Source organism: Mytilus californianus, unplaced genomic scaffold (assembly GCF_021869535.1).
Source record: "Mytilus californianus isolate M0D057914Y unplaced genomic scaffold, xbMytCali1.0.p SCAF_9, whole genome shotgun sequence".
Classification (NCBI taxonomy): Eukaryota; Metazoa; Mollusca; class Bivalvia; order Mytilida; family Mytilidae; genus Mytilus; species Mytilus californianus.
The window spans coordinates 60,483,320-60,510,723 of record NW_026262745.1 but is presented as its reverse complement, the minus strand read 5'-3'; the positions used below and the strand labels follow the sequence as shown (position 1 = coordinate 60,510,723).

Here is a 27,404-nt window from a genome sequence, read left to right as displayed (position 1 = left end):
ACTAACGCACAAACCTAAAATATCATAACATGGCTTAACATTGGAATTGAGACATACCTCCAACAAACAGTTCAATCCCACCAGCATCTGTGATCTTTTTCTCATAATCATTACACTCCTTTATCAAATCTGTGGCATTGCCGTCAAGTATGTGGGCATTCTTTGGATCTATGTCAATGTGTTTGAAGAAATTGTGCCACATAAAGGAATGAGAACTTCCAGGATGATCCCTTTGTATAGCTGAAATTATTAGTAGTAGTCGCGTAACATGACTTGGTTACCTAAACAATTTTAAAATACTAACATTTGAGAGATTCCATTATTACGAATATAAGTAAAACTTTTAAAAACTTTCACGATTTAGATTTTCTTTTACATTTGTTTGTCTTATGTCAAGCGAAGATAGTCACATATTAAATCAGGTATGTAATTTGATCAATAATTTAAACATTGTTAGAAAATTAGTTAATTTCTAAATAAACTGGCTAGAAGACACATTGCACAAAAGTTAAATAACAAAAATAACGAACTCCGAGGTAAATTCAAAATGGATAGCCCTTTATTAAAAGCTCAACACATCAAACAAATGGAAAACAACTGTCATATTCCTGACTTGGTATTTCCTAATGTAGAAAATGGTGGATTAAACCTGGTTTTATAGCTAGCTAAACTTTTCACTTGTATGTCAGTCTCAATGTATATATATATATATTCATAATATTGATTTGATATATCTAAGTCAGTAGTGGTCATTAGTATATGCTAATCATGCTTATGACAGTATCAAGCATTACAGAATATTGTATTCAGTATTCAGGATCCAGGATTCAATATTCTATTTTAGGTTGACTGTATTTGTCAAAACATAGATATATGAATATATATTACTGTGTTACCTTTTCTCTATTCTATAAATGCATTTTAATTGTATCCAAATCATTTTAATGATTTTTACCAAATTAAAGTTGTTTATCCTGCCTGTAATGGAGTAAGGCGTAACATATCGAACTTGAACTTGAATCTTCTTGACCACTGGAAGATTACTAAAATGTTTCCATATTTCACATATTATAACAACGAATCAAATTTAAGTCATTCGAAAAGTAGCAATTACATAATTTTACATTTTTTTAAAGAGAATGTAAGGTCACTGCACATATTATTTTTGTAGATCTTGATTGCCAATTATTCCATTGTAAGTGGCCACCTATTACTCCTCACACACACCAATCCAGTCGTCACGTTTAACCACAACCGAACCAGGCCGGGCCTGTACAATTATTGTCGTGTCTGTAGAAATCGGGTCTACAGGCCGATAGGATCAAATGAAAAATTTCGTAAAATTAAACTTCTGTCCTGTGGATTCAAAAGTTTATTCTGAAGATCACACCAATATAACACACCTTTTGATAATTTATTCAAACCACTCACAGCTGTTATTATGTGTGGTTTGAATAAAACATGAACTGTCTGCAATCTAACTGTTCGATTTTGTTGATTTCTTATCATGTTTACTGGAAGAACCTGCATTTAGAAACACAGTGAACCAAATCAAAGTTTCAGTTCATGTACATGTAAAAATTCATTTGGTTGCACAAGGACATATATTTGAAATCAAAATGGAATTCGAGGCAGTTAATCAACTTTAGTTATATTACTTACACATGTACATATATATCAACAATCCTATCTGCAATGCAAAAGAGTATCATATAGGTTTATGTATCATTTGTTGTTTTCTTTTCTTCTCCTTTATACCAATACATTGTGAACAAAGAAATATGATTATAATACATGACGCTTATCTTTTATGTTATTCAACAGTTGTTTGTATATTTAGTTGTATTTATTTACATTCATATGTCATATTTTCATTTATTCAGAGACATAAAAGTAACTAATGTAACCCTCTTTAAATACAATATATATTAATTATTCTTTATTATCATTAATATTATTATTATCATTATTATTATTATTATTATTATTATTATTATTATTATTATTTTCAGAATACATAAAAAGACTTCAATTGATAAATGTTTGCAACAAGGTCATTGTTTAAATCATCATCGTACCACAAAAGAAGGTCTTCATTTCTTTATTCTTGAATTTTTTAGACCATTTTTCTATATTCTTTATTTAAGAAATAATTCATGGAAGCCATAGATTTGTTGGAAATTTACACATGGCCTGGGCAGTGATATTCGAGTTTTATCCTGAGCGTCCATGAATTATTTCGATTGTAATAGGACAAATACAGTGATTTAAAAACTGAAGCGAGGGTGGGTATGCCGTGTGTGTGGCTGTTATTTTTTTACCCCCGTTAGATAAAGCTAAAAGATTTCCAATAAATCTATAGGTTGCACGAATTATTGCTTAAATAACCGCTAGAAAAAAAATTGTTTTATATTCCATTAATTCTCAACCTCAACGTTTGCTATTTTTAATTTACATTTTTCTCTCGTAAGCTACCGTCAAATCCACATTTGACAATTGTAACTAAGGAGCCGCCATATTGACATGCTGAAATCAGTAGATGTGCGAATATTGCATTAGAATAGAAAATAAAACAACACCTACCTCAAAACTCCATTTTAATGCAATATTTTCCGAATTTCGATGGTTAACGTAACTGAAAAACCTACAGCTTTAACGTTTTCATTTATATGACATCATGTATTGAAATGACTTTAATGCGACAAAAGCATTAATGGACTTTCGCGGAGTTCTAATTGATTTTGATTTTGTATATTTCTCCGAGTTCTAATGCATTAATTCTTTTTCTTATGCATCAGAATAAGAATAAAGGTTCTGTAGTCTTTTTTCAATTGCAATTTTTAGCACAACAAAATCGGCATAGCGTTTGCAAATGGGTTACGATACATGTGGATTTACGTGGGAGGTATATCATAACAGCCATTATTATGTATATCTCTGAGTCTGCGCTAAGTATAGATATATCGAGAATTTTATCACGGTGTTGTTTACAAAGCGGAAGAAGCACGTCATATTAGAATTATCTTTTACTTGTGTTATCATTTAAGAAGACAATATACCTACCAATAGTCATAATAATTAAAGTTGTTTTTCTAAAAAAAGTTACAAGAAGGAAAACTTTTCGTTTTCCGAAAATTTAGAATGAACAGTTAACTGCAAATATTTTAATGCTTTGATAAACAATATAGTCACTGACAGTACACCTGGGTATTTTTGTGGACCACATTTATATGTGATTTCATTTTTGATGTTTTTTGTTTTCGCTGTGTTTAAAATTTCTAGGTCTGTCTATTTCCTACTTAACCTGTGAGAAAGAATCAGATATATTCTTAACTGACTTCAAAATTTTATAAAAGGACATTTTAATAAAACAATATCTATTTGTTCATGGTAATACTAGAAACTTACCACTGGGCTAGTTTTAGCCTCATATATATAATAAGGGACTAACAGTTCACAAGCAGAGATATTGAATTAGTGGTATTTATAACATAAATGCTTCAAATTTTACTACTCTAGATTTGTATTCCGGTATTTGACGTCTCTTTGGTGATGGCGAGGGCCAAAATGTTTAAAAAATTTTAAAACCATTTGCAATCTTTGAAGAGATGATAAAACCAAAACTGGACCAAAGGTTAAAAGAAACCAGTGCCAGAATAATCTTAGATTCTCATGAGGGAGATACATTTCTAAATCTAAAATTATTTTCAAAACTTAATAACAACAAACTTAAAAAAAACAAAAACATATAAAACAGTATCTTTATTGTTATGCCTTGACTGAAGTACAAGCAACTGTCATAGGCTGGTTATATCTTCCGAGACTAACAGTCCATCAGTTCTTTATCAAATGATCGTCCTTGATATATCTTAAGGCAATCAATATGGATGAGTGTAGGTGAGTTTTTTTTCTCTCGACAATGTATATGAGGACATCACCACATTGTACAGTTCTGATTCCTTGTTCAGGTTTTGCTATACATTTTGGTTTTTATTATGTTTTCGGTTTTATCAGTTTTTCAGACTTGATAATTGGTTGAGGATTTTCATATATTTTGAACTCTATCATCACTAAAGTGACAGTTATGTGTCGAAATGCCCTTCCGTTGCATCAACATTGGTATATTTTACTAAGCTGTTTTGTAAATGTAATTGTATGTCTTAGCATGCTGGGTACATGAACATATAAATACATGGAAATGTGATGTTCAACACTAATAAGAAAGTAACATAACAACAAAAAGGTGCTTGTAAATGTGTTGTCTATTTTCTCTAATATTGGTTACCGAATACTCAGTTGGAAAAATTAATAGAGCAAGCATATAATTACTGGTAAATAGTTACTTCTCATATGTAAGTGTGCATTCAAACTGGATACTGTGAATACATTATTGTTTATAGAATACACAGTTTTGTTAATTCAACTGATATTTATAATTTTCCATTTTTCTTTATATATGAAAAAAAAGTGGAATATGCATCAATAAGACAACATCTCATTGACAAAAATATATAAAAGACATCCCTTAGATACCAAACAGTCTTCAATAAACGACCCGTGTCTGTTTAATATTTCCAGCTCTAGATTGTCCTTAGTCTATAAAATTTATTTTACAGTATCAAGTGTAATTATAAGGAACCTTTTTGTGCCAACCCTGGTGTTAACAAATTGACCTTTTGTAACATGACATATCATTTTCGGTCCTTAAATCTATCCAATTTTCCTTTGGATGAATTTTTTGGAAATGACAAGCAGTATAATGACTTCATAGAAAAATTACACTGCTAATCAATAACAAAAGCTGTCTCATTATATACTTTAATTAATTAGTTCCCACAAATGAAAAACACAACAACACTATAAGAAGCTGCAACTGCTTTACATTCATTTTACATTTAAAAAAATGTAATCACACAACTTATCATTTTTTATTCACGTTTTGTGATTTGCTTATCGTTTCACTTTGTTACCAGCGGATGAAGGTATAGGCCCAGATAGCCATAAAGCTTTCAAAGAACCAGGATGTAGTCTGGTGTCAAGAACAAGACAATAAATAACGACACAATTATTGCAAGTGCTAGATTTTTGGAGGAAATCTGCATCTAATTCCTGAAAGACCTTGATAGTTGGTTTTCAATCTGTTATAGATGCAAAGAAAGAAATCATATTTTAAATGGATAAATTAATATTTGTTATTTGTTATTAACCTTTTTTATATTATGCATGCATAAGAATATGTATGTCTTTCTGTATTCATTAATCGTCTTGTAAGTGTAGTGTCTGGTTTGAGAGATCCCATTATGTTTTATTCGTAATGTAATTCTGCATAAAGAGATATTTATTTTATTATTTTATTAAATTTCACCTACACAAGATGCACGTGGTTGAGTTTAATATAAATCTTGCTGGTGTTTGGTGATTCACGGTGAAACAGCATGATTGTAGGTGACTATAGGTGACTCTGATTTATGGTCCTATATTTCAGTACCCAATAGTTTAGGAAATACAGAGAAAACCACAACCAACCTTGAATTTTTATCCCAACCCTTGATTTTCGAGCATCACTCATGATTTTCTCCAAAAATTGTGATTATATGATATATTTGAAAAATAATTCTTAATCAACATTTTCTCTACTCTTATAAAATTAAGGACACACCAATCCACAATACAGCACTATAACAAGCTGAAAATGGTCTATATGTATTTCAAATTTAAAGAAAGTTAACATACTCGTTTTTTCTTTTTTTGAAAGAAAGTATTGTGATTTGCTTATCGTTGCATTTTGTAACAAGCGGATGAATTTATCTGTATTTTATGTATAGACCCAAATGGCCATGAAAAATTCACAGAACCAGGATTTAGTCTGTTGTCAAGAACAAGACACTAAATAACGACACAATTATTTCAAATGCTAGATCTTTGGAAGAGGTCTGTCTCTAGTTCATAAAAGGCCTTGATAGTTGGTCTTCAATCTGGTAGAGATGCAAGGAGGTAATTATAATTAAAAGGTGATATATTCATATTTGTAATTTGTCTATGATATGGGTAGTAAGATATCTAATTAAAGACTACAGAACGGTAATGCATTGTTATAGCAAATTCAAGGAGTTTGATAAAATGATAATGAGTTAGTCAAGGGAGGTGATACGATTTATTATGAGGTTTCAGGTATAAGTTATTCAATAATAAATCTTTCAAATTTCAATGATTAATTCATATTCATAAATATATTGCAATATGGAAAACAAAATGGTGTCCTCATAAATATCTTATCCTTATCTGCAGAATCCTGCTAATGTAACTGAAGAATATTGAACCACTTTCAAGATATAACCGAAATTCAGTAAATATGAGCCTTCATTGATTTCAGTTGACACGCTTAGAAATCATATATTTTATAATCGGTACTTATTGCTTTGGATACATGTACTGATACAATAACACTGGTGCTTTTTGTGCTGATGTAGAAGGTTTGTAAAATAATAGATAAATTGTTTGGTCAAAATAACAAAACTAGATTTGCAATGTGGTTATACTAGGGAGATACATTGTGTAATAAGTTTTGTTATAAGTTAGGCATAATGCAAGAGAAGTAAAAATATTTACAATGAGTCGTTTTTTTTTTAAAGGCTTGATGAATCTTCATAATCAGAAGATTGAAGAGACATGATGAATACAGACAAGATAAAGAATCGAATTTCAGCAATGACTGTGTAATGTGATTTTTAAGGGGACATATGGACGTCAAGCCATCACATTACATGAAATGCCAATATAATTTTCTGTCTTCCTAGACTGTCATGAAAAAAATTGATAATTTCATCTGTATTTGTTTTTATTCTAAATATTTTTACATTATGAACTTTGTGATTTTCATGATGAGAAGTAGCATTGTTTTTACAGAAAATCTACAGTTCTGCATTTTTGTAAAGATAAAAGAAAAAACTCCTTACTAAGTTTTGAAAACAATAATAACTTTGAAATCAATCAGACGGTTTGCTAGATTATCATACAGTCCTTTATTTATACTGATTGTAGAAATTTAACTTCATTAGAGTAGATTTTTTGGGGTCAAAATATAAATAAAATGGGAACAATTATTATTTAGTCGTAGTTCATATAACTCCGGTGTAGGTAAAATAATTCTAAACCATGTTCTTCTGAGGATCTTCCTCACTGTTTGAAAGTAGATTCAGGCAAAATGGGACATATTTACTTTCATCAGCCTTTGGATGTAAGAATGATGTATTGTGGGATTGTGTTCATTTTAGGACATGTAGGTTATCACAAGTGTGTTGAAAATATTACGATATTTAGGAAAATACAAAAATGAGTACAATATATCTAACAAAGAAACAAACTTTGTTGATGTACATAGTTAATACACTGTTTAACTAACACATCAGGATCAATATATTGTGTTTTTTACATTATTTCCACATGGCATACAATTATGATAAAAGTTTGCCCAAGATCCTTCAAAAGAGAATTTTATAAAATGACATTTTGTTTGAACAAAAGGTGAATAGTATTTTGAATTGGTTACAACAAAATGTATCAAACAGCAACATGCACTTATATCAGTTTTATTTTGATACCAAAGCAAATAATATAGGTCAGATGTGTTTCAAACTCATACATATACATTGCATTCGAATTGTGCAAACGTTTTGGGCAAGTGAAAGAGGGCCCATAGAACTGGCATTAGTTCAAGTAACATCAGTCTGTAAACATCACACACTGAAGACGATTTTTGTTTCAGAATATATCAAATTTACCAGAATATGATACTTTAAGAACATTATTTAGTTGCTATGTTATGAAATGGCTTATTTCATGAAGCATTTTCTAGAATGTCCTACCAGGTAATTGTAAATAACGATGTGGAATATTTTTCAGCTGCCCTTGCCATAAATTTATATTGTTGTACAATGAATGTATCAATTTGTTCCCAAATCTGTATCGAACTATATCATACAGGTATATTTATTGGAAATCTTTTTAAATATTGAAACTGATCTACAATATTAGTAACTCGAAACCGTTGCTTTGAAATAATTAGTATTTACTTGAAGGTGCTGATATGGATTCCTAATAAAGCTCTTCTAAACATAGAACAAAAAAGGAAATTACAGATATCTAAAGTATTGGTGAATATTTGTAGTTTAGAAAAAGGTATCTCATCACCAATAAAAAAAACTGCAGAACCTCAAAATATTGTTATCTAAAGCTGTAAACAATTACTGTTAAAACGATCAAATGTTTGCCTTGGTATGCTCATTAATGATCTTTTGATTTTTATATCTAATAAATGGAAATCATGAATCTGCACATAACGAAAGCATCTGCATACCCAACTATTTTCTAACTAAATAATTCTTGTAGAAATTTACATTATTTTTTCGTTTTAAACACATGCATGATGGTTAATATTTTTTCAAATGTTTATATATATGAACTGCGGTTCAGTGTTTATGATATAGTTCTGATATAGAAAAGTGAAACAATGCCATCAATTTATTTTAACTTATTATGTTACTGTAAATGAGTTCACTGCTAGGTGTTTAGTTTTTTGTTGTACGAATAATACGGTAATGTGAAATGCCATGGTTGCATTTGACTTTCTTTATATACTGTAACTCTATTTTCTGAAGAAGAAAAAAAGTTTTCTTTTAAAGATTCCTTTTACAATTAATGAAAATGGTTTATGCTTAACATTTAACAGTAGTATTCGAAAGCGACTGTCTATCGGTTATACTTTTTTCAGCTGGATGTTTATTATTTAAAGTAGATGTATTGAAGTATGATTTTTCTAATAACACAGGGTGAGGCTCTCATTTCTACCAGGAATGCTTTAAAAAGTTTAAAAAGCTGACTTCATGGAACCTGTACGTAAACGTTAAGTTTCGTTTTGTATTCTATCTAATCCCTACTTTATAGTTTCAAGGCTGTATTGTATAATTTACATCAATTGTAAATTGATTATCTTTTTAAAGCTATATAATTGGTTTTTAATGTGGAATGAGTTGCTCTTTACATTAGAATTTATTACGAATTAATTTTTTTATATATCTTGTCTTAACATATTGAACATGTTTGCATCAAGTAAGTTGTCTATCAAAAATTATCCGACAAATTTCGATTCTTTAACTACTTCTGAAATATGATCTTTTTATTTTCAGTACATTATCATTACAATTCTTTTTCCTTGTTACTGTTTTCGAAGGTGAGAGTTAAAACTCTGAACTTGAACACTATTTACTCATACTATCTAGTAAGTTTTCTTCGATTATTTTCTGTAAAAAAATTATTAGTGAGCCAGATTTCAATATTGCCTCGTCTGCATTGTGACATTTCACAATTATTTCAAACAATCGAGAGAAAAAAATCATTACTCTGAATGAAAATTAAAAAAAGAATGATAAAGGGAAACGGTAATTGGTTTTGACCAACTGGTAACTTAATTTTTGGAATAATCCGTTACATTAAAAAAAAGTAATTTTCATCTATTTGAATCATCATGTTAGTGAGATAGTGGATATTTTTATCAAGTTATGTTGAACTAGTGATTCTATAATGAATAATTGAATGCTTACTACGAGTGAGAAGGAGAACAAAATTAAACAATTTGCTTATTTGTCTCAATGTATTTGTGTATATTATAGAACATATAACTGATGTTAAAAACATATACATAGACATGAACAATTTGTTTACTGATGCACTAAGATGTATGAATTCAGTGAGATCAATTGCCTTATCCAGTAGTCCACTGGGAATCGTGTATAAATGTACGCACTATCCCATTGGAGATACAGAACGTGGTAGTGTAGGTTATTTGCACTGTGGACCTCAACAGGGACATGCATTCTGTCTGAGGATCAGTCAGGCAGCACACATGTTCCCTGTCGAGTCCCGACATACAGACAACTGTTTCATGATATACCCCCAAATAAAATTTCAAATAGTTGAAATACACTAATAAAATAATAATAGAATAAATGAATAAATATGAACTAAATAAAAGCTTTTTTATTCAGGACATTTAAATTACAAAGGCCTTAAGCAGGGATTCAATTTGCAATGTACCCCGTTATCTAGTGAAAACAGTCGATGTTTTCACTGTCCAAAAGACCACATATTATAGAAACTGGTCAAGGTTTTATCATAATTTCATACCCAGTATATCATGACTACCAGGTCCGTGACACCGCTAATCTGGGTGTGTTTTACTAGTATAAATAAGTTGTTGTAATTGTTCCAATGGGCAAATGATTGATTGTAGCAGAAATTGATTGAGCTTTAGAAATAAATGCGCAGATTTACAAGTAAGTTACAAATAGCTCAATGATTGAATATGTTTATCTTAAAGAAATGTAAAACAATAAGATAATATTGAAGCAAACCAAATAAAATCTGTTGAATGTTGTTAATGATAAGTCACGTGGCGAGGATATTTCATTTATATTATGTTTGGAAAGATGTGCTGTAGAATTGCCGTGAAATAGACAAGTTGTGTTTAATATGTGTTTGTATGTTGTTATAATTAATGCAGTAGGACAAAATAAAAGATGAAAATATCCTAGCAAATATAGGTATTCAAAAGTAATTTCAAGTCCTTTTTTCACGGTGCAGAAAATGAAATCTTCCTAAAATTGGTATGTACAAAATATAGGTACATGTTGGTATTGTATGTACTATTAAGATGAGTTTAGTACTCTACTTATTGTCTGTTGTAATTTTTTTGTTTTGTAGACGTTCTTTACTGATGATAGTCCTGGTAGTTATGAATTCACGTATCATTATTGATATATGTTTTAATGTAATGATGAAATCATAAAATGTTGTGTTTTTAATCAGTATGGTGTTGTTGATTTTGATGTCTTTAAACACGCACAAATACTGGATGTTTTTGAAAAAAAGTAGTTGGATGTTTATACACTGCTTTATTATGATATTTGAGTTTGAAGGTATTTATGTTAGATCACGTGGTTGCTATTCTATAGTAAAAATCTGAGGGGTAAATATTTTAATTTTTATGACTTTTATAAAAAAAAAATTTTGTGCGACCTGGTTAAGCTTTTACACTAATTCAATTGAGTACAAAATATTTTCACATTTAGTCAGTAAAATTATAATAAAAGTAAAATCGATCACCAGTTCGAACTGACTATGACTGTTTGTATATATAGTATTGTTTTTGTTCAGAGATCTGGTCTAGATATACCTTTGTTTTCATTAAATAAAAAAAATTAGGCTAGTTGCATTGTACTTTGCCAGACAGCAGGTTTGTGAGTCCGTTTCTGTGTCATTTTTCTATCAAGCTAGAGAGATACATTATGCAACAAGTTTTGTTATCTTAGGACCGAGAACACAGTTATTTCGTAGGGCATTTCTTTTAGACAGTAAATGAATATTAAAAAAATCCCACCTTCGCTTTCTCAATTATATTTTTACAGTGTGGTGTATTACTTTTGGGACACATTATATCAATATTATAGAAAACTTTATCAGCGCTTACCAAAAATATGGACAAATTTATATTAATGGTGTCTTGAGTTTATTGATAGTTTCAGACACACTGAATTGTAACCTTTTTCTGCTAGACCAAATCACTACTTTACTTGACTCATGACCCAAATTTTTGTACAGTGTAATTTCATCCCCCTTCTTGCAATTTGAGGCATAAAACATGAAGAAATAAATTTGGAAGGGGTATGAAAAAATGCAGCTAATACACTGTCCACAGAAGGGGCTACGAAAATCAAAGAACGATAACTGTGTCTCCGGACTTAATAAGCTAGATATAGTGCAAGGGAAGTAAATATACAGTGGGTCAATTTTGCAAACGTTACATAGTCTCTGCTTTTATTGTCTCGGTGTCTAGACTCACATTGAATTATTGCATGATTGCTTAAGCCATTGTATATGTATATTGTTTAAAACTTTTTATTGACCGCTTAAGTGTTTTCTTGTAATTTATAGATGTTGGGTTTCAGTCTATCCCTGACATTGATATGCCCTACATTTTTCTTTTATTCACATAAGAAAGAAAATATTTGGTCTATAGTCACTACCTAATAGTTAACGATGGCATTTTAATGATGTACAGGAATAAGTAACTATTTCTTACTGTTTTCTTTAACCCTTATATTATTGTGATATCTGATAGATTCCACTGTATAGTATTCTTAATGTAACTCGACATGAAAAGATATATGTTTGCTTTTACAGATAGTAAAAAGTACACTCACACAAGGTGGTTGAGTTTAGTATCGCTCTTGCTAGTATGAACTTTTGATCACCACCCTTGGATTGTCAATACCACTCTTAGTTTAAAAAAATGGGAATATAAAGAAAGTCTGGTATTTCTTTTTGTGCAGTTGTTGAATATGGCAGAAAAGTACTAAAATTCGAATGAAACATAGCAAAGTTCAAGAACTGTTTTAAATATTGTTCCCGGTGATTTTGCTATATTTATCATGTTTATAGCACAATACATCGATGAGAAAGCAAAAAATTCAAGGAGACAGATTAATATAAGCATTTGTTGCTTGTTTCTGAACCATATTCGCCACAATGTGAATGTGAATGTGAATGTGAATGTATGTAAGATGTATTTGATTTCATAATACACATTGTAAACAACCGAAACAACTAGCTCAGAATTTTAAACGATTTGTCAACACTCACTAAGTGTTATTCTTATATATTACATAAAATACTATCTTGCCAGTATTCTTAAATCTTTTCTAAACAATAAAATCATGCATTTAATGACAAAAGGCTCGTAAGTTCATTAACTATAAACCATAAGAGAAAAAGAGAAGTAATTGATGACACTAATTCTAGAAAAAAATATCTTTAATGCCACAAAAAATATCACAAAGCAAAACCGTTATTGAGATTTTCAAAAGTTGGCAGGTATGAGTATTTGCTCTACAACACTTGAAAAGAAATATCTAAGCATTTCAGTATTGGATTAATAGCACATATGCACAAATAATTAGAAACAAATGAATTTATCTGCTTATAAAATTCAAATCAAATTAAGTTTTAGTTACGGATTTCGATAGTTCCAGTTTCCGTAAAAAAAAAACTTCATATGTGGAAAGCATCTTTAACACACTTTATTTGTCCGTTATGATCTGTTGACCGTTAAGGTAGAAACACAGACTATTAGATAGAGAAAAGTCTTTTCCCTAAAAAGCTGAATTAAAGGGAGATAATGCTTTGATATTTTGTCATTTATTTTTAGAGTACTGTAAATGTAGTAATTTGTGCATTCATTTACTACAACGATTGTTCCAAAATGGCCATAAAATGCGACATTAAGAAATACTGCATACTCACGGTGCTATCATATTTAACGAGTTTTGATTTTTGCAAAACGAACTCATTCGCAATAATAATATATATCGCAAAAATAGCAGAATTTAGAGAACTTTTTATTTCATATACAAGGTGATGACTCTGATCAGTCAGCTTCCCTAGAAAACTGTTATCAGTAACGAAGAAGATTCAACTTCAGAGTTGAAAGTCAAAACATTCAAATATTTTATAGGGTAGATAGCTCTTCATAATCAGAAGATTGAGGGGAAATGATGAATAAAGACAAGATAAAGAAAAAATATCTGTAATGCCACAAATAAATGTCATAAAGCAAAAACCGTTATGGAGATTTTCAAAAGTTGGCAGGTATGAGTATTTGCTCCACAACTCTTGAAAAGAAATATTTAAGCATTCCGGCATTTGATTTGTAGCACATATGCACATATGATTTAAAAACAAATGAATTTATCTGCTTATAAAATTCAAATCAAATTAAGTTTTAGTTGAGGATTTCGATAGTTCCAGTTACCGTAGTCAGCATCCCTAGAAAACTGTTATCAGTAATGAAGAAGATTCAACTTCAGAGTTGAAAGTCAAAAAATTCTAATATTGTAAAGGCTAGATAGCTCTTCATAATCAGAAGATTGAGGGGAAATGATGAATAAAGACAGATAATGAAAGGAATTTCAGAAATTGCTGTATAAATAGATTTTAAGGGGAAATATGATACAATAAAATTGAGAATGGTTTCTGTATTTCTAGGCTGTAATGGAAGCTATGTTTGCATTTATAATTTTTGTATATCATTGGAAGACATAGACTGTAATTCAAAATATTTAACAGATGTATGTAATCATTGCGTTAAGTAAATTTAAAAGAAATGATCACTTTTTAAAAATAAAAGAAAAAATATATAAGTTGACGTTTTACATTAAGAATGTAGGTTCTTTTAATGACAGTCATGTCATTGTTTTTTTTAAATGAGCAGGTTTAAACCGTTTATATAATTAACATTTTAGGATCTGTCCTTAGTTATAATTTTTCCGGCAGTAGTTGTCTACCTAAGAAAGTAGGCGAAAGATACCAGAGGGACATTCAAACTCATAAATCGAAAATAAAGTGACAACGTCATGGCTAAAAAAAAAACACAAACAGACAAACAATAGTACACAAAACACAACATAGAAAACTAAAGACTAAGCAACACGAACCCAACCAAAAACTGGGGGTGATCTCAGGTGCTCCGGAAGGGTAAGCAGATCCTGCTCCATATGATGTGACCTAGTGACGTCAAATCATCGAAAAGTAAATTCTAATGAAATAAGAGGTGTCTGTGAAAGATGCAAGATAGTCTACAATTTAACGCTTTTACTGACTTTGTATGGCAGTTGCTGTATTCAATCTGCAAATGGAATACACAGTACTGTTGAGCCTTATTTTTTCACTTTAGGATGACCTATTAACACAAATGTCGTATCTCGTTTTAGTTCGAGGTAACAATACAACATGAAATGCCTGTAAAGTTACTAATATTACTCCAGTTCCTTATTCATCAACTGACTAAAATGATACTCTCACAGTTAACAGAAGCTATAGTTCTGCTCAAGGTAAGGGAAGCACTTACTTGTGTTTTGAAGAAAACAGTGCAGAACTAATCTTTGTTTCAAATAAAGAAACCCATGGCAGGAGTAAATTTTTATTCTGTCCAGTACTAAAGTGAAAATTTCATAAAACATTTAATTGCATATAAGTTACCAACCATCACTGGAAGTTAACCAATCAAATTTTCACCCCTTTTTTTCTTTTTACAAGCTTTAGTAAACATATCACCTCAAGTTTTCAAAATATTTGATAGAAATACCAAATAAAAAAAGGATGGTGCTATGAAACACTCAAGATATGCATGATTGTTTCTACAATGAAAAGCAGGGTTAATTTCATACAACTGTCAAATTTAAGGGAATATTTTTTTCTGCCCTTTATCGTATGAAACTGGATGTGACGTATTATGATTTGGTGGTATTACAATGCTTTTGTATTTTCAGTACACTATCATTGCAATTCTTTTCCTAGGTGAAGAGTTAAACCCCAAGCATGAACATACTAATTACAGATACTATCTAAGAAGACTTATTCTGTATAAAAAAATAATGGTTTAGTGCCTCGTCTGCAGTGTGACATTTAACATTTTTCAAACAATCTATATATAAAAAAAACAAATAAGTACTCTGAAAATAAACAATAAAAAAATTTCGGTTTCGGTTATTGGTTTTAGTGAACGGCTTACCAACTTGTAACTTATTTTTTTGAATTATCCGTTATATTGGAAAAATGTGTTATGCTTATTTATTCATTATGTGAGTGAGAGAGCAGTTATTTTGATCTTGATAAACGTTAGCACTAGTGATTCTATAATGAATAATTGAATGCTTTCTGCGAGTGAGATGGAGAAAAAAACTTAAACGCTTTTAATGTTTGTTTAAGGATGTTTGTGTATTTAAAAAAAATATATAGCTGAGGTTAAAAATAATAATATTCGTTAACTACTGTTGCACTAAGATGTGCGAATTCAGTGAGATCAGTTGTACCATGCAGTGATTCTTTGGAAATCGTGTATATGCACTATTCCATGGTAGTTACCGTTTTAAGGTTGATACAAACCATGGTAGGGTAGCTTGTTTGCACTCTGGACCTAAACAGGGATATGCTTTCTGTCTGGGGATCAGTCAGGCAGCAAACATGTGCCTTGCTAAGTCACACAATGCATACAACTGATTCATGATACACCCCACCATACAAAATCCCAATTGTTGGAATACAATTAAAAATAATAATGAAATAAATAAATCAATATTAACTAAATTAAAGGTAATTATTAAGGACATTCTAATTTTAAAGTACTTAACCAGGGTTCCAGTTTGTGCTGTAACCCGCTTATTTGTTAAAAACAGTCGATGTCTTCAATGTTCAAAAGATAACATATTAGACAAACTTCTCAAACCTTAACAATATTTCATACCCAGTATATCATGACTACCAGGTCCGTGGCGACCACTGGTTTGCACCGCTAATCTGTGTGTGTTAAACTAACGTAAAAGTAAAAAGTTCGAGAATGTGGAGATTTTCAAATGCATGACTGGATATAACGGAAATTGATGAATGGATTTTTAGAACCTAATGCGTAATGCAATGTAAAACTTGAAGATAATACTTTTTAATACAAATTTAATTGAATGTTGTAAATTTAACGTCACATGCCAATGTTATTTTATCTTTATTCTGTTTGGAAAGTTTGCTGTAGCTTCCCCGTTTAATAGACAAGGGGTGTAGAATAACGGGATGTTGTAAGATGTTGTAATATTGATGCAGTAGGACAAAATAAAAGAGTAAACAAGCCTAGCGAACAAAAAAAGTATTCAAAGGAAGTTCCAATACATTTTTCACGGGGAGAAAATGACAACGTCCTAAAATTGGTATGTACAAAGTATCGCTACATATTAGTATAACATGTACTATTAAAAATGAGTTTTATACTCTACTTAATTCCTGTGATATATATATATTTTTTTAGAATTACCTTTCTGTAAATATTCCTGGTAGTAATGCTTTCACGTATCATTATTTATCATGTTGATATTAGTTTCAAACTAATGATTGATACATAGTACATTATGTATCTAATAAGTTTTTTTTTTTTACATTTCTCAAATTTATTTATTTTTAGTGAGACCTGGTTAAGCGTTTACACTATTCCAATAAATATAATATATTGTTATATTTGATCAAGTAAAATGATGATTAAATTTATTGAGATCACCAGTTTGAGTATTGTACGCCTGTTCGGATATATATTATTATATTTTTCAGCAACCTTATCAAAATATACATGGTTTCAGGCATATTGTTAAAAAAGATTTTGTATATACAATTATAAAATTGGTTTACAGATACCTTTGTGTTCAATATATAAAATCATCAAAAGGCTAGTTACATTGTTTTTTGCCAGACAGCTGGTATGTGTAAATTTTCAAAGAAAGAATAAATATTCATAAATAAAAATATAATACCATTTTTAATAGATGTCTATACATTATATAACCTAAGTTGTCTTTACCTGCCGAAGTATCATCAGTATCATTTATCGTATTATTCAGTTTTTGAAGTTAAACTCGTCGTTGTAACATTCTTAGATATCTCTTTAAACGTAATTAAATTATCTTATTCCTTATTTTCAGTAACATCTTTGAGATTTTGAACCATTTATTATAATAATTATCACGAATTCTCGAAGTTTTTGGATAAGTCTCGACAAATTTTCGACATTACTAGTTTGTCTGAATAAGTCTTGACATACCCTCGACATTGATAATTTGCTTTGAATTAGTCTCGACAAATTCTAGATATTATCAACCTGTATTAATATTTGTCGACAGATTCTTGACAATCTAAATATGTCTGAATCTATCTCGACATATTCTAGATACCCTTGACTGGCATTCTATTATTCTTGACATATTGTTGATCTAGATGTTTGTTTTCGGCTACTTTAGTTGTGGGTTGTTGTCTCGACTTATAAACCAAATCCCCATTTATGCATACTTTAGAATTACCAGTAGTCTCAACTTTTTCTTATCAAGAATGTATAACATTATTGTACTGTACAACTATCCTCAAATAATTATCTTCTGCAAGGAGGATATGGATACAATTGAAATATCAGTCAGTATTGTTTTTATCTTCCATGTTTAACTTAATGTACCATGTACACAGCAAATTTAATGCAAATATAAACTTTGATCTTATCATTTTAAAACTGTCTTTTATATGTCAATAACAAGTACTATATATGATAAAACTCACTTGCAGTGTTTGGTTTCAGAGAAAAGATTTTTTCAAATGATTATCACAGACTTGACATACATACATTAAATTTTAAAGCCAGTTTTCATAGATAAGTTTAAATTTCAATCTATACAACAATTTTTCTTGTGAAAAAGTCTAAGAAAGACAACCATTATTATTTAAGTGGTGTCCTTAAAAAAGAATTGAATATTGGAAATATCTCCTCTTTATTTCACAGATCATTCATAACTGAATATATAAAATTTGTTGAATTTGAATACTAAATCTTTAGGTCGCTTGTTTTGTTGTTCATCATTCAATAAGAAATTTAATCAATTTTGAAAAATAACAATTCAATAATCATGTCAAAAATCGAATAGTTGCAAAAAGACATTTTAGGCAATTCTTTCCATGAACAATTAGAAAGACCTTATAAGTATATATTTAAGATTTATACAGTTCATTGTGATTGAAAAGTAGGGACAGTGCATTTTACGTCCCAGTCCACAGTCTTTGAGTAGCTATTTTTTTTAATTGAATGGTATTGGTGCATTCAATGACATTCCGTTTCATGTACCATTCGCCCATTTTTAAGTTCTGTAAACTGGACTTTGTACAAATCTTTGAACTTTCATTGGATTTTGTATGCCAAATTCTGCGTGGTGAGTTTGTATAACTACCATGCATTTATTTAAGATTTTGAGGATGTTGTGGTTGGTCTGACAAAGGGTTTTAGGTTTTGTTTAACAGTAGATTGTACTGCCTGGCTGTATGGCAAATTAAATAGTGGTATGAAACCACTCCTCCTTTATGGTACATTTTCCCTTACCATGTGTATCATTCAAATCCTGACTAGATGTCTCTACGATTGAGTCACCGACTCAACGTGAAACCAAACACTATCTATAAACTAGTCAATATCAAATCCTTGACTGTAAGCCGTATTGGTTTTTTTTGTCGTGTTGATTTTTGGAAATAAATAATCGTTTAAAATTATAAAATGAATTTAAGATTTACCATCAAATTGTGATAATAGTCAGAAGTACTCACTAAGTGTGTACATAAAAATGGATGAACAGAGAACCTAATTAATAACTTGAGAAAAAAAGGGATAATGGTAATTGTATGTTATTTGAAAATGGTTACAATGTTATTGTCAATTAATTTATTACAGTTTGAAGTAATTGACGCCAGGTTTTGCCTACACTACACCAAATACAAATCTATGTTCAATATACAGTTAAGGAACAATTCGCAGCCAGTGATTATGGCAGCAGTTTTATTACTTCCACCTCATTAATATATATCCCCTATCCAATATTACAAATATTGTACAAATGAATTTATATTCTTCGGCCTTTTTATTTCATTGTGCTGCTCGGTTTCGGATTAAATATTAATAATCAATATCTGTAATACTCATATGTCTATAGAGATGTGACTTGTAATGTATTTCCATACTTATCAATACAGAATGTTTTCACAAATATAAAAGGGAAAACTTAATGAACATTTTGCATATCAAATTTCAAAAATTAACCTAAACCGTACTTTGACCTATAATGGTTTACTTTTATAAATTTTGACTTGGATGGACTGTTGTCTCATTGGCACTCATACCACATCTTCTTATATCTATTAAGGGGAGATAACTTGATACAACTTACCTACATACTCATCCATATTGAATGTCTTAACATATTTGAAGGATAGCTTCCCTTGTTGGATAAATTCTATCAACTTTTTATAAGTTCCTAATGAAGTACTACCTACAAAAAAATTATACTATGCAAGAATAAAACTTTCATTGCTTGTAAGATAAGTTTAATAGACAATACTCAAGAATGTAAATGAAAAATCATCTCATTAGAATATTAACATAACAAATTGTACTGTTGGTCCATTCTACATGTAAACATTTTTACTTTGTCCTTAATTGTCAATGCTGCAAGAAGTTTCGTTTCGGATGGTATCACAAGCGCAAAATTCAGCTCTACTGTACTGATTTGAAATATCATCGATGAAGTCATTTTCTTCAAAATTACTTATAGAATCTTAAATCGAAAATCTGAAATTTTTTTTATACCCCAAGTATAGATGACCTTAAAGGAGACATGACACGATTTTCAATTTGTGTTTCAAAATGTTTATTTATACCTAACTTTCCCCAAAAATACATCGATAGCAATAAAAGTGTCAAATATTTGGTAAAATATGTATTTTAATGAGATTTTAATGCAACGATTTATCGACCTGTCAAATATGCATATTTCCATCCCGGAAGTCACTCAGAACGAGGCTACTACGTCAGTGGTTCCTTTCATTCATAATGACACATGGGTAAAGCGCAAATTTAGTTTCGATTATTCTCCAACAAAACGCATGACAGTAACAATATAATTAAAAAGAATATTGACCTGATATTTTCTGTTTTTCGAATGACACGCGGACTTTGAAGGTGTAAATTAAAGATGAGACTTTTTAACAAACCCAAACAGTTTAACTACACTTCTTTCCACCCACTTTCATGAGGAATCCAGAGTTGGGGTCTCGGGTGCCATGCCATGAGATCATCATAGGTCACAGGTGTACGGTACAGGTGATTGAGTTTCGCAATTTCGGGTCTCGTTTGAAGTTGCAAGCTTCAGGTGTCACGCCACATGGGGGATTGATAAGATATAGTTATTACGCAATATTACTTCATAAGCTCTTTGTATACATCCTGGATGTTGGTTTTGCCGAAGGCACAGGTGAGATTGGAATAGAACATAAAGCTTACTTGTATGAGGTTAGCACCATCACTAATCACTCCTAATTATTAAAGATCAAACGACCTAATCAACTTGATAATTGGCATTCAATATAATCCTCGGTCATGCCTGACATATTTCACAAAAACGGCGCATGCCGATGAAAACTTCAATAACTCCTTAAATGTTAAAATGATTTTATCAAAACAAAAATTATTAGATGAAGAATTAAATTATCTATCGAATGCATACCTTCACCACTCACTAAAACATATATTTCATGTCCTGAGTGCACTTTGTATGTCCTGAGTGCACTCAGGAGGTCATGAGCGGTGTTTAGACCGTAATACAGGTACAACTACCTTAGGCTGATGGTTAATGAATACCTGTAGTACGACCATACAATACCCTATGCACAACCAATTAAATACCCAAACCAGTGCTGATAACTAATTAAAGTAGACAACCTGTATATAGATCTTTTTTTATTGCTTTTAAGAAAATGCAGATATAAAAAGGTTTATAACAAATGCTTTTTTTTTATTGACTTCTTGAGATGGAAAAGTAATATTCCTGTATGCTTGCAAGTCTATAACTTCATAAAAAAATATTAGGTAAAAGCATAAAAAGCAAACAAGGAAATGATACGAGAATGTGAATCATAAGTCTTTAAATTCTTATATTGAATATCGAATATAATTATTGACAACTATCTAATTGGTAAAGATTCATATGATGAAAAATATTTCTTTTTAAAATGGAAACTAAAAAATTAATGAAGAAAGTGTCGTTTGAACCAATTACTTGGTATAACAGTACGGCCTCCAACAATGAGAAAACCCCATTCGGCTATAAAAGTTCTCAACATGAAATGTGAAACAATTTTAACGAGAAAACGAGAAACTCACTTATTTCTAACAAAATAATTCCCGCAGAAAAAAATTGACAGACATGAACCAACGACAACCACTGATCTACATGCTCCTGATTTAAGACAGTCACATTCAAAATGAGTCGGGGGGGGGGGGGGGTATATGTTCGTGAGCGCCAACCCCTCCCCCCCCCCCCCCCCCCCGAAATAACGTGACAGTGGTCTTACATCATTACATAAGAACTATAAAAACCAGTTTAACTCAAAAGATCGGTACGAGGTACAGAAACTACTAAGTTTAAACGTAACAACAATAGAGATAACGCACAAATACTGTAAGCTAGATCAAAGCCAAATACAACTTATACATAACTCATGTTCTCGAAAACTGAAGTATGTTTCATGCAAACATTTTCATGCTCAGTCCGATTGAAAATTTAACATTTATTCAAATTACCCCTTTTTGAAGAAATATTTTGAAAAAGAACATTATGTGTTGTGAATATTTTCCTGGACTCTTGAAAGCATTTTGCTGGTAGTAACAAACAAATTGATTGCTAAATGATATTCGAATGATATTCGGACGAGAGGGGAGGCACATATGTGAATTTGAACTTACTTTTTGTAATTCCTTAAATTTGAAGTTAGATTAATTTATAAGAGTTTGGATGGAATTGCATACTTTAGAAGTGTAATATAACTATATTAATTACTTCAACATAAGACTTGAGTAATTTTTTCGTAAAAAATATTTGGTTTTAAAAGGTAGATAACATAACACGTGACTAAATCACTATACAGGTGCCTTCTTACCTTTCACCTGGTCAAGTATGCTATAGGTGTCACAATTTAATTACTAAAACAACAGCCTCCAATAAATGTTTTGTATTGTTTAATTTTATACATATGGTGAAACGTAAATAAAATATTGAATTGAATTGTTTACATAAAAGGGGGAGAGTAATAAAATTGTTAATTGAATATCCTAATGCAGAAAAAGTGTGATAAAGGATTTGTCTCTATACAAATCCTTGGCGTGATGTATGGTTTCCAACCAAAAAAATTATAAGCATAACTTTAGGTGATAGTTTATACCTATTAAAAGTCTCTACGTAACGAAAACAAACAAAAAACAAAAAAAAGTACCCCTAATTTGACTTTTACTATCGTTTTTTCGTGTTGTTTTTTTCTGCTTCTGGCGCACACATTATTACAACATTATCGTAACAGAGAGAGAAAAAAACAATTTGATCATCAATCATTATAAAATTTATAGTTTCAATCATGATTAAAAGTAGTTTTATTTAAATAAAAAAATGAGGAAAGCGGTTTATTGAATTTATTCATCAGACAACCCCATCTGTATGGTAACAATCCGATCGTTTTTGTCTGAAAAATCGTCGTTGTTGGACTTTTCGCATGAAGAATTAATATCCTTTCCACACACAATGGCTCAAATTGATGAGGTCTATGTAGTTTGTCAGTAATCGGGAAAAGAGCTGTCAATACCGTCCATAGTGAATCGACATCGTCCAGTTATCTAGAGACATTTTCCCAGCTTGTAACCACTGACGTAAGCACGATCACGTGATCGTTATCTAATTAAAAATCATTCATTTTGACAAACACTGGATTCTTTGACCTTTAAAATGCCGATCGATCAGGTTTTGACCAGCAAAATTGCACAAAACATGTTTTAAGACTAATATTTATTAATTTAATAAAAAAAAAAATTTTTTTTAAATCGTGTCACGTCTCCTTTAACAAAATTTAGCACCGTTTCTAGGATTTTCTTTATACAACTGATCTTTAATATCGTTATTGATCTTAATCGAGCGCCACTGATGAGTCGTATAGTTGAAAGGCGAGTCTGATGTACTTAATTGTAGACCTGCATGGTATGTTTAATGAGTTGTTACTTAAAAGACAAATATTGTCCTACCTGGCTCAATAGAATACCTGTCAATCAAAATGGGCAATCAAAATTTATTCAACCATGTAGTGGGAATGACTGAGAAAGGTAAATCCATGCATACATACTGTTATAAGCCTTGTACATTTGATGAGTTTTTTTTAACAGGCGTTAGATTTTCAAAACTATATTAGACCATGCCTTTGAGTCATACAACTTTACTCAATACTCAAATTGCAAAACGTGTGCTCGAAACATTAAATCTAATGCTTAAATTTTGATTGGTTTTTTTCTGGTTAATATTAAAAGAGGGACGAAAGATACCAGAGGGACAGTCAAACTCATAGATCGAAAACAAACTGACAACGCCATGGCCAAAAATAAAAAGACAAACAGACAAATAATAGTACAGATGACACAACATAGAAAACTAAAGACTAAGCAACACGAACCCCACCAAAAACTGGGGGTGATCTCAGGTGCTCCGGAAGGGTAAGCAGATCCTGCTCCACATGTGGCACCCGTCGTGTTGCTTATGTTAAATTTATCATAGATCGCGGTTTTAACTATTGTACGCCAGACGCAGGTTTCGTCTACAAAAGACTCACCAGTGGCGATCGAATCTCAGTTTGAGTTTCTTACTTTTATTGGTAGAATATATTCATCCTTAATAAACGTCGTTATGTACAATTACAAATTATCTCCTTAAGTACCGCAAGTAAAACATGTTATTAAATGATACGAGAAAATCAGCCCTAGTACGGATAAATCAGCATGCGCAATACTGATGACGTTGCCCTATCGATATGAATCAAGAGTTAACATTGCTTTTCGGACTGGGCCAAGACGGGGGCCAATACTGAAAAAGCCGTATTGGTCCATGGGCTAATACGGGACGTTCACTTCCGGTTTAAATTTTCTTACGCCTTACTTAAATTTGAACGTATCGTTATGCAAAAAACATTTGTATCATATTTTTTCAACTTGAAATCATAAAATAAAAAGTTAAAATGATGTTCAGTGTTTTGTAACATCTCGAAGTCTTAAAACGAAAATATTTCTATTGTAATAGAAAAATGCAGTTTATTTTATTTCGTATAGTTTATTAGTTAATGTATGTAATTTCTACTCTGTAAACTATTTTATACAAAATTATTGTTTAACTGTTCTATACATTTTCAAAGCGTAGGATATTTCAAACATGTCAAATAAATACTTTAACAAAATATTGAACGTATCTGTGCAATAAAACTTCAGCTGTGGCCAAATGGACCTTCCTATGTCCAGGAAAGTTAATAAAACATCTTAAAAGTTCAGACAACGGTCAACTCACATCAGCAGCTTTATTGGTGTTAAGCCATAAAGCACAATCTAGTTCCATAATTACTTTTGATTAAGATCCGGATTAATATTTATAATGTTATTTTATACTATGTTATATGGATTTACGTTGTAATTGTTTTATATTATAGTTAGGGAAATGGTAATAAATATATTCGAAACATAGGTTGGCAATTTTAGAATAAGAAATTGAAGAGATGAAAGAAAAACCAGTTTTATGTGACGTGTAATTTCGACCTAATCTTAGACCATAACTATATTTGAGCACTTTGTATGTATGTATGTTCTGTATCTTCGTCCTTTAGTAGGAGCACCACCAAGGGTTATTGTGTAAAGGAGGACATTTAAAATACTGTATCGGTACAGATTTAATGTGAGTATTTGCCTGCCCAGTTTCCCAGCCAGCTGGCTGTGACGGGTCTTACTACCAGCAAAGACCTTTTCGAGTACGACTTTCGATTATTGACACTGTTTCATTTCCGTTCATCAATCATCAGAACGCAGACGATCCAAGAGTAAGAATAGTAAAACTGTCTGATTTATTCTTCCCAGCTACTTTATATTTGCTAGATAAAATGAATTGTTATAGCATAACATTAAGTACTTGGACGAGTAATAAGAAATTACATCTGACAATGTTGACAAAAAATCCATGGACGTGAATGCGAAAAGACAAGTTAAGATATGAAATTCTGTATCTTCTTCACAGCTAGTTTCTTAGTTCATGTGTAGTTTTTTTTTCTAATTAAAAGAATTAAAAACATTTAATAAAAGTGCTATGAACTGGCTGTTTCTGTATTGGCCCTGTTATAGATTCCCGATCTGCTGTATTGGCCCTCGACTCTTCGAGTCTCGGGTCCAATACAGCTAACCTCGAATCTATAACAGGGCCAATACAGAAACAGCCAGTTAATAACACTATAATATTTTATTTAACTAGTAATATTAATGGGTTATTTGTCATGGAAACGGTTGCATTTACCCAGTGGAAGTCCTAACTTGACATGTTTTCAAATTAGGAAAAATAACCTATATTATATCATTATTGAGAAATATGTAAAATAAGTTGTTCAAATATGAGTAACGCAAAGATTTTAATTTGTGCCTTTGCCTTGGCGGTGAATCAATATCATGTTTGTTTACAAAACAATTACCCCTTACACCATTTTTTTAAACTAACTCCAGATTAAAGATTAGATAACGAAATACAATTGATGGAATCAAAAAACTTTTATTTATTTGATGCACAATTATAACGCTGAATTCTAAATCAGAAATATTTGCTTATACGACTATACAGTTCGAATCAACTTTCGTGTAATGTAGAGAATCACAGTGAAAAAGGAAAAATTCTGTTAATTATGAGTGAATATATTCTGAATAACTACAATGTAACCTATAAATCATATACTTCCTGTTGTATATATACAGAGAGGTATTTCTGGGTGAATCACTCACTATCACAAGCATAACATGTAAAATTTCATTACCATATTTCTCTTTCAAGATTAACCAAATTAGAGGTATTTCAAAGGTCCTTTAGTTCACTCATCTATTACATTGAGGCATGGTTCCCCATTTTATTATTTGCTGAAAAAATGCACTCTGTCAAGCGCTAAAAGTGTATGTTGTTGATCAATATAAGATTGTGTTGGTATTATATGACAAAATATATTATGACTTAAAACAGAAAATAATAAGGTTAAGGCCAATATCATACGACTTTGTTGCTAAATTATATAATTTACCTGTAGGTAAACCTAATGTGAAGTATTTATCTGGTCCAGGATTAAAATCTTTAATTCTACGCGTGATGTATTTAGCTGTCCATTCGCTGACTTGATCAACATTATCACGAATAACTAGTCTCATCTGGAAAATAGAATAGAAATGTTACATTTGATATTAGATTATTAATCAAGATTTCGATGTTCGGCGTATTGTTTAATTTTGTTATTTTAACTTACTGTTTGCTAGTAGATATTCTGGACAGTTTTTTTTAGTAATTTTCATTAACTCTTCCGCGAAAAACCTATAGAACTAAAAATGTAAAGTTATGTAATCGGTATTTAAATGAAAACGGACCCCGGTGTTTGTCATTCTGAAATACTCAACCATGAAGTCTGTGACCTTTATTTTACCTGTTCACTTATTTAAAGATATAATGGTGCACACCAATTAAATATGCTAAAAAAAACCAACAAAAGCGTCTGTAATATTTTAAAATGATTTCAGTATTTTTTACATTGAGCGTATATCCATTATACGTAAACAACAAAACACTGTCGTTCTGGTACTGATTGAAATTGTCACGTTATTTTGCATAAACAATAATGTAACAGTATGTATTTTT

General features: G+C 30.7%; 1 protein-coding gene across 1 annotated transcript in view; it reads right to left on the bottom strand.

The window, feature by feature from the left end:
• LOC127716195 (glucosamine-6-phosphate isomerase 2-like) overlaps window positions 1–27,134 on the bottom strand; it is a 30,050-nt gene extending 2,916 nt beyond the window's left edge. The window contains exons 1-4 of the mRNA XM_052222320.1: window positions 27,019–27,134; window positions 26,800–26,923; window positions 19,845–19,946; window positions 58–240 (exon numbers count right to left, since the gene is read on the bottom strand). Coding sequence (XP_052078280.1) covers window positions 58–240; window positions 19,845–19,946; window positions 26,800–26,923 — 409 coding nt within the window. The 5' untranslated portion in view covers window positions 27,019–27,134. The remainder of the gene's footprint in view (window positions 1–57; window positions 241–19,844; window positions 19,947–26,799; window positions 26,924–27,018) is intronic.
• Window positions 27,135–27,404: the final 270 nt, after the last annotated feature.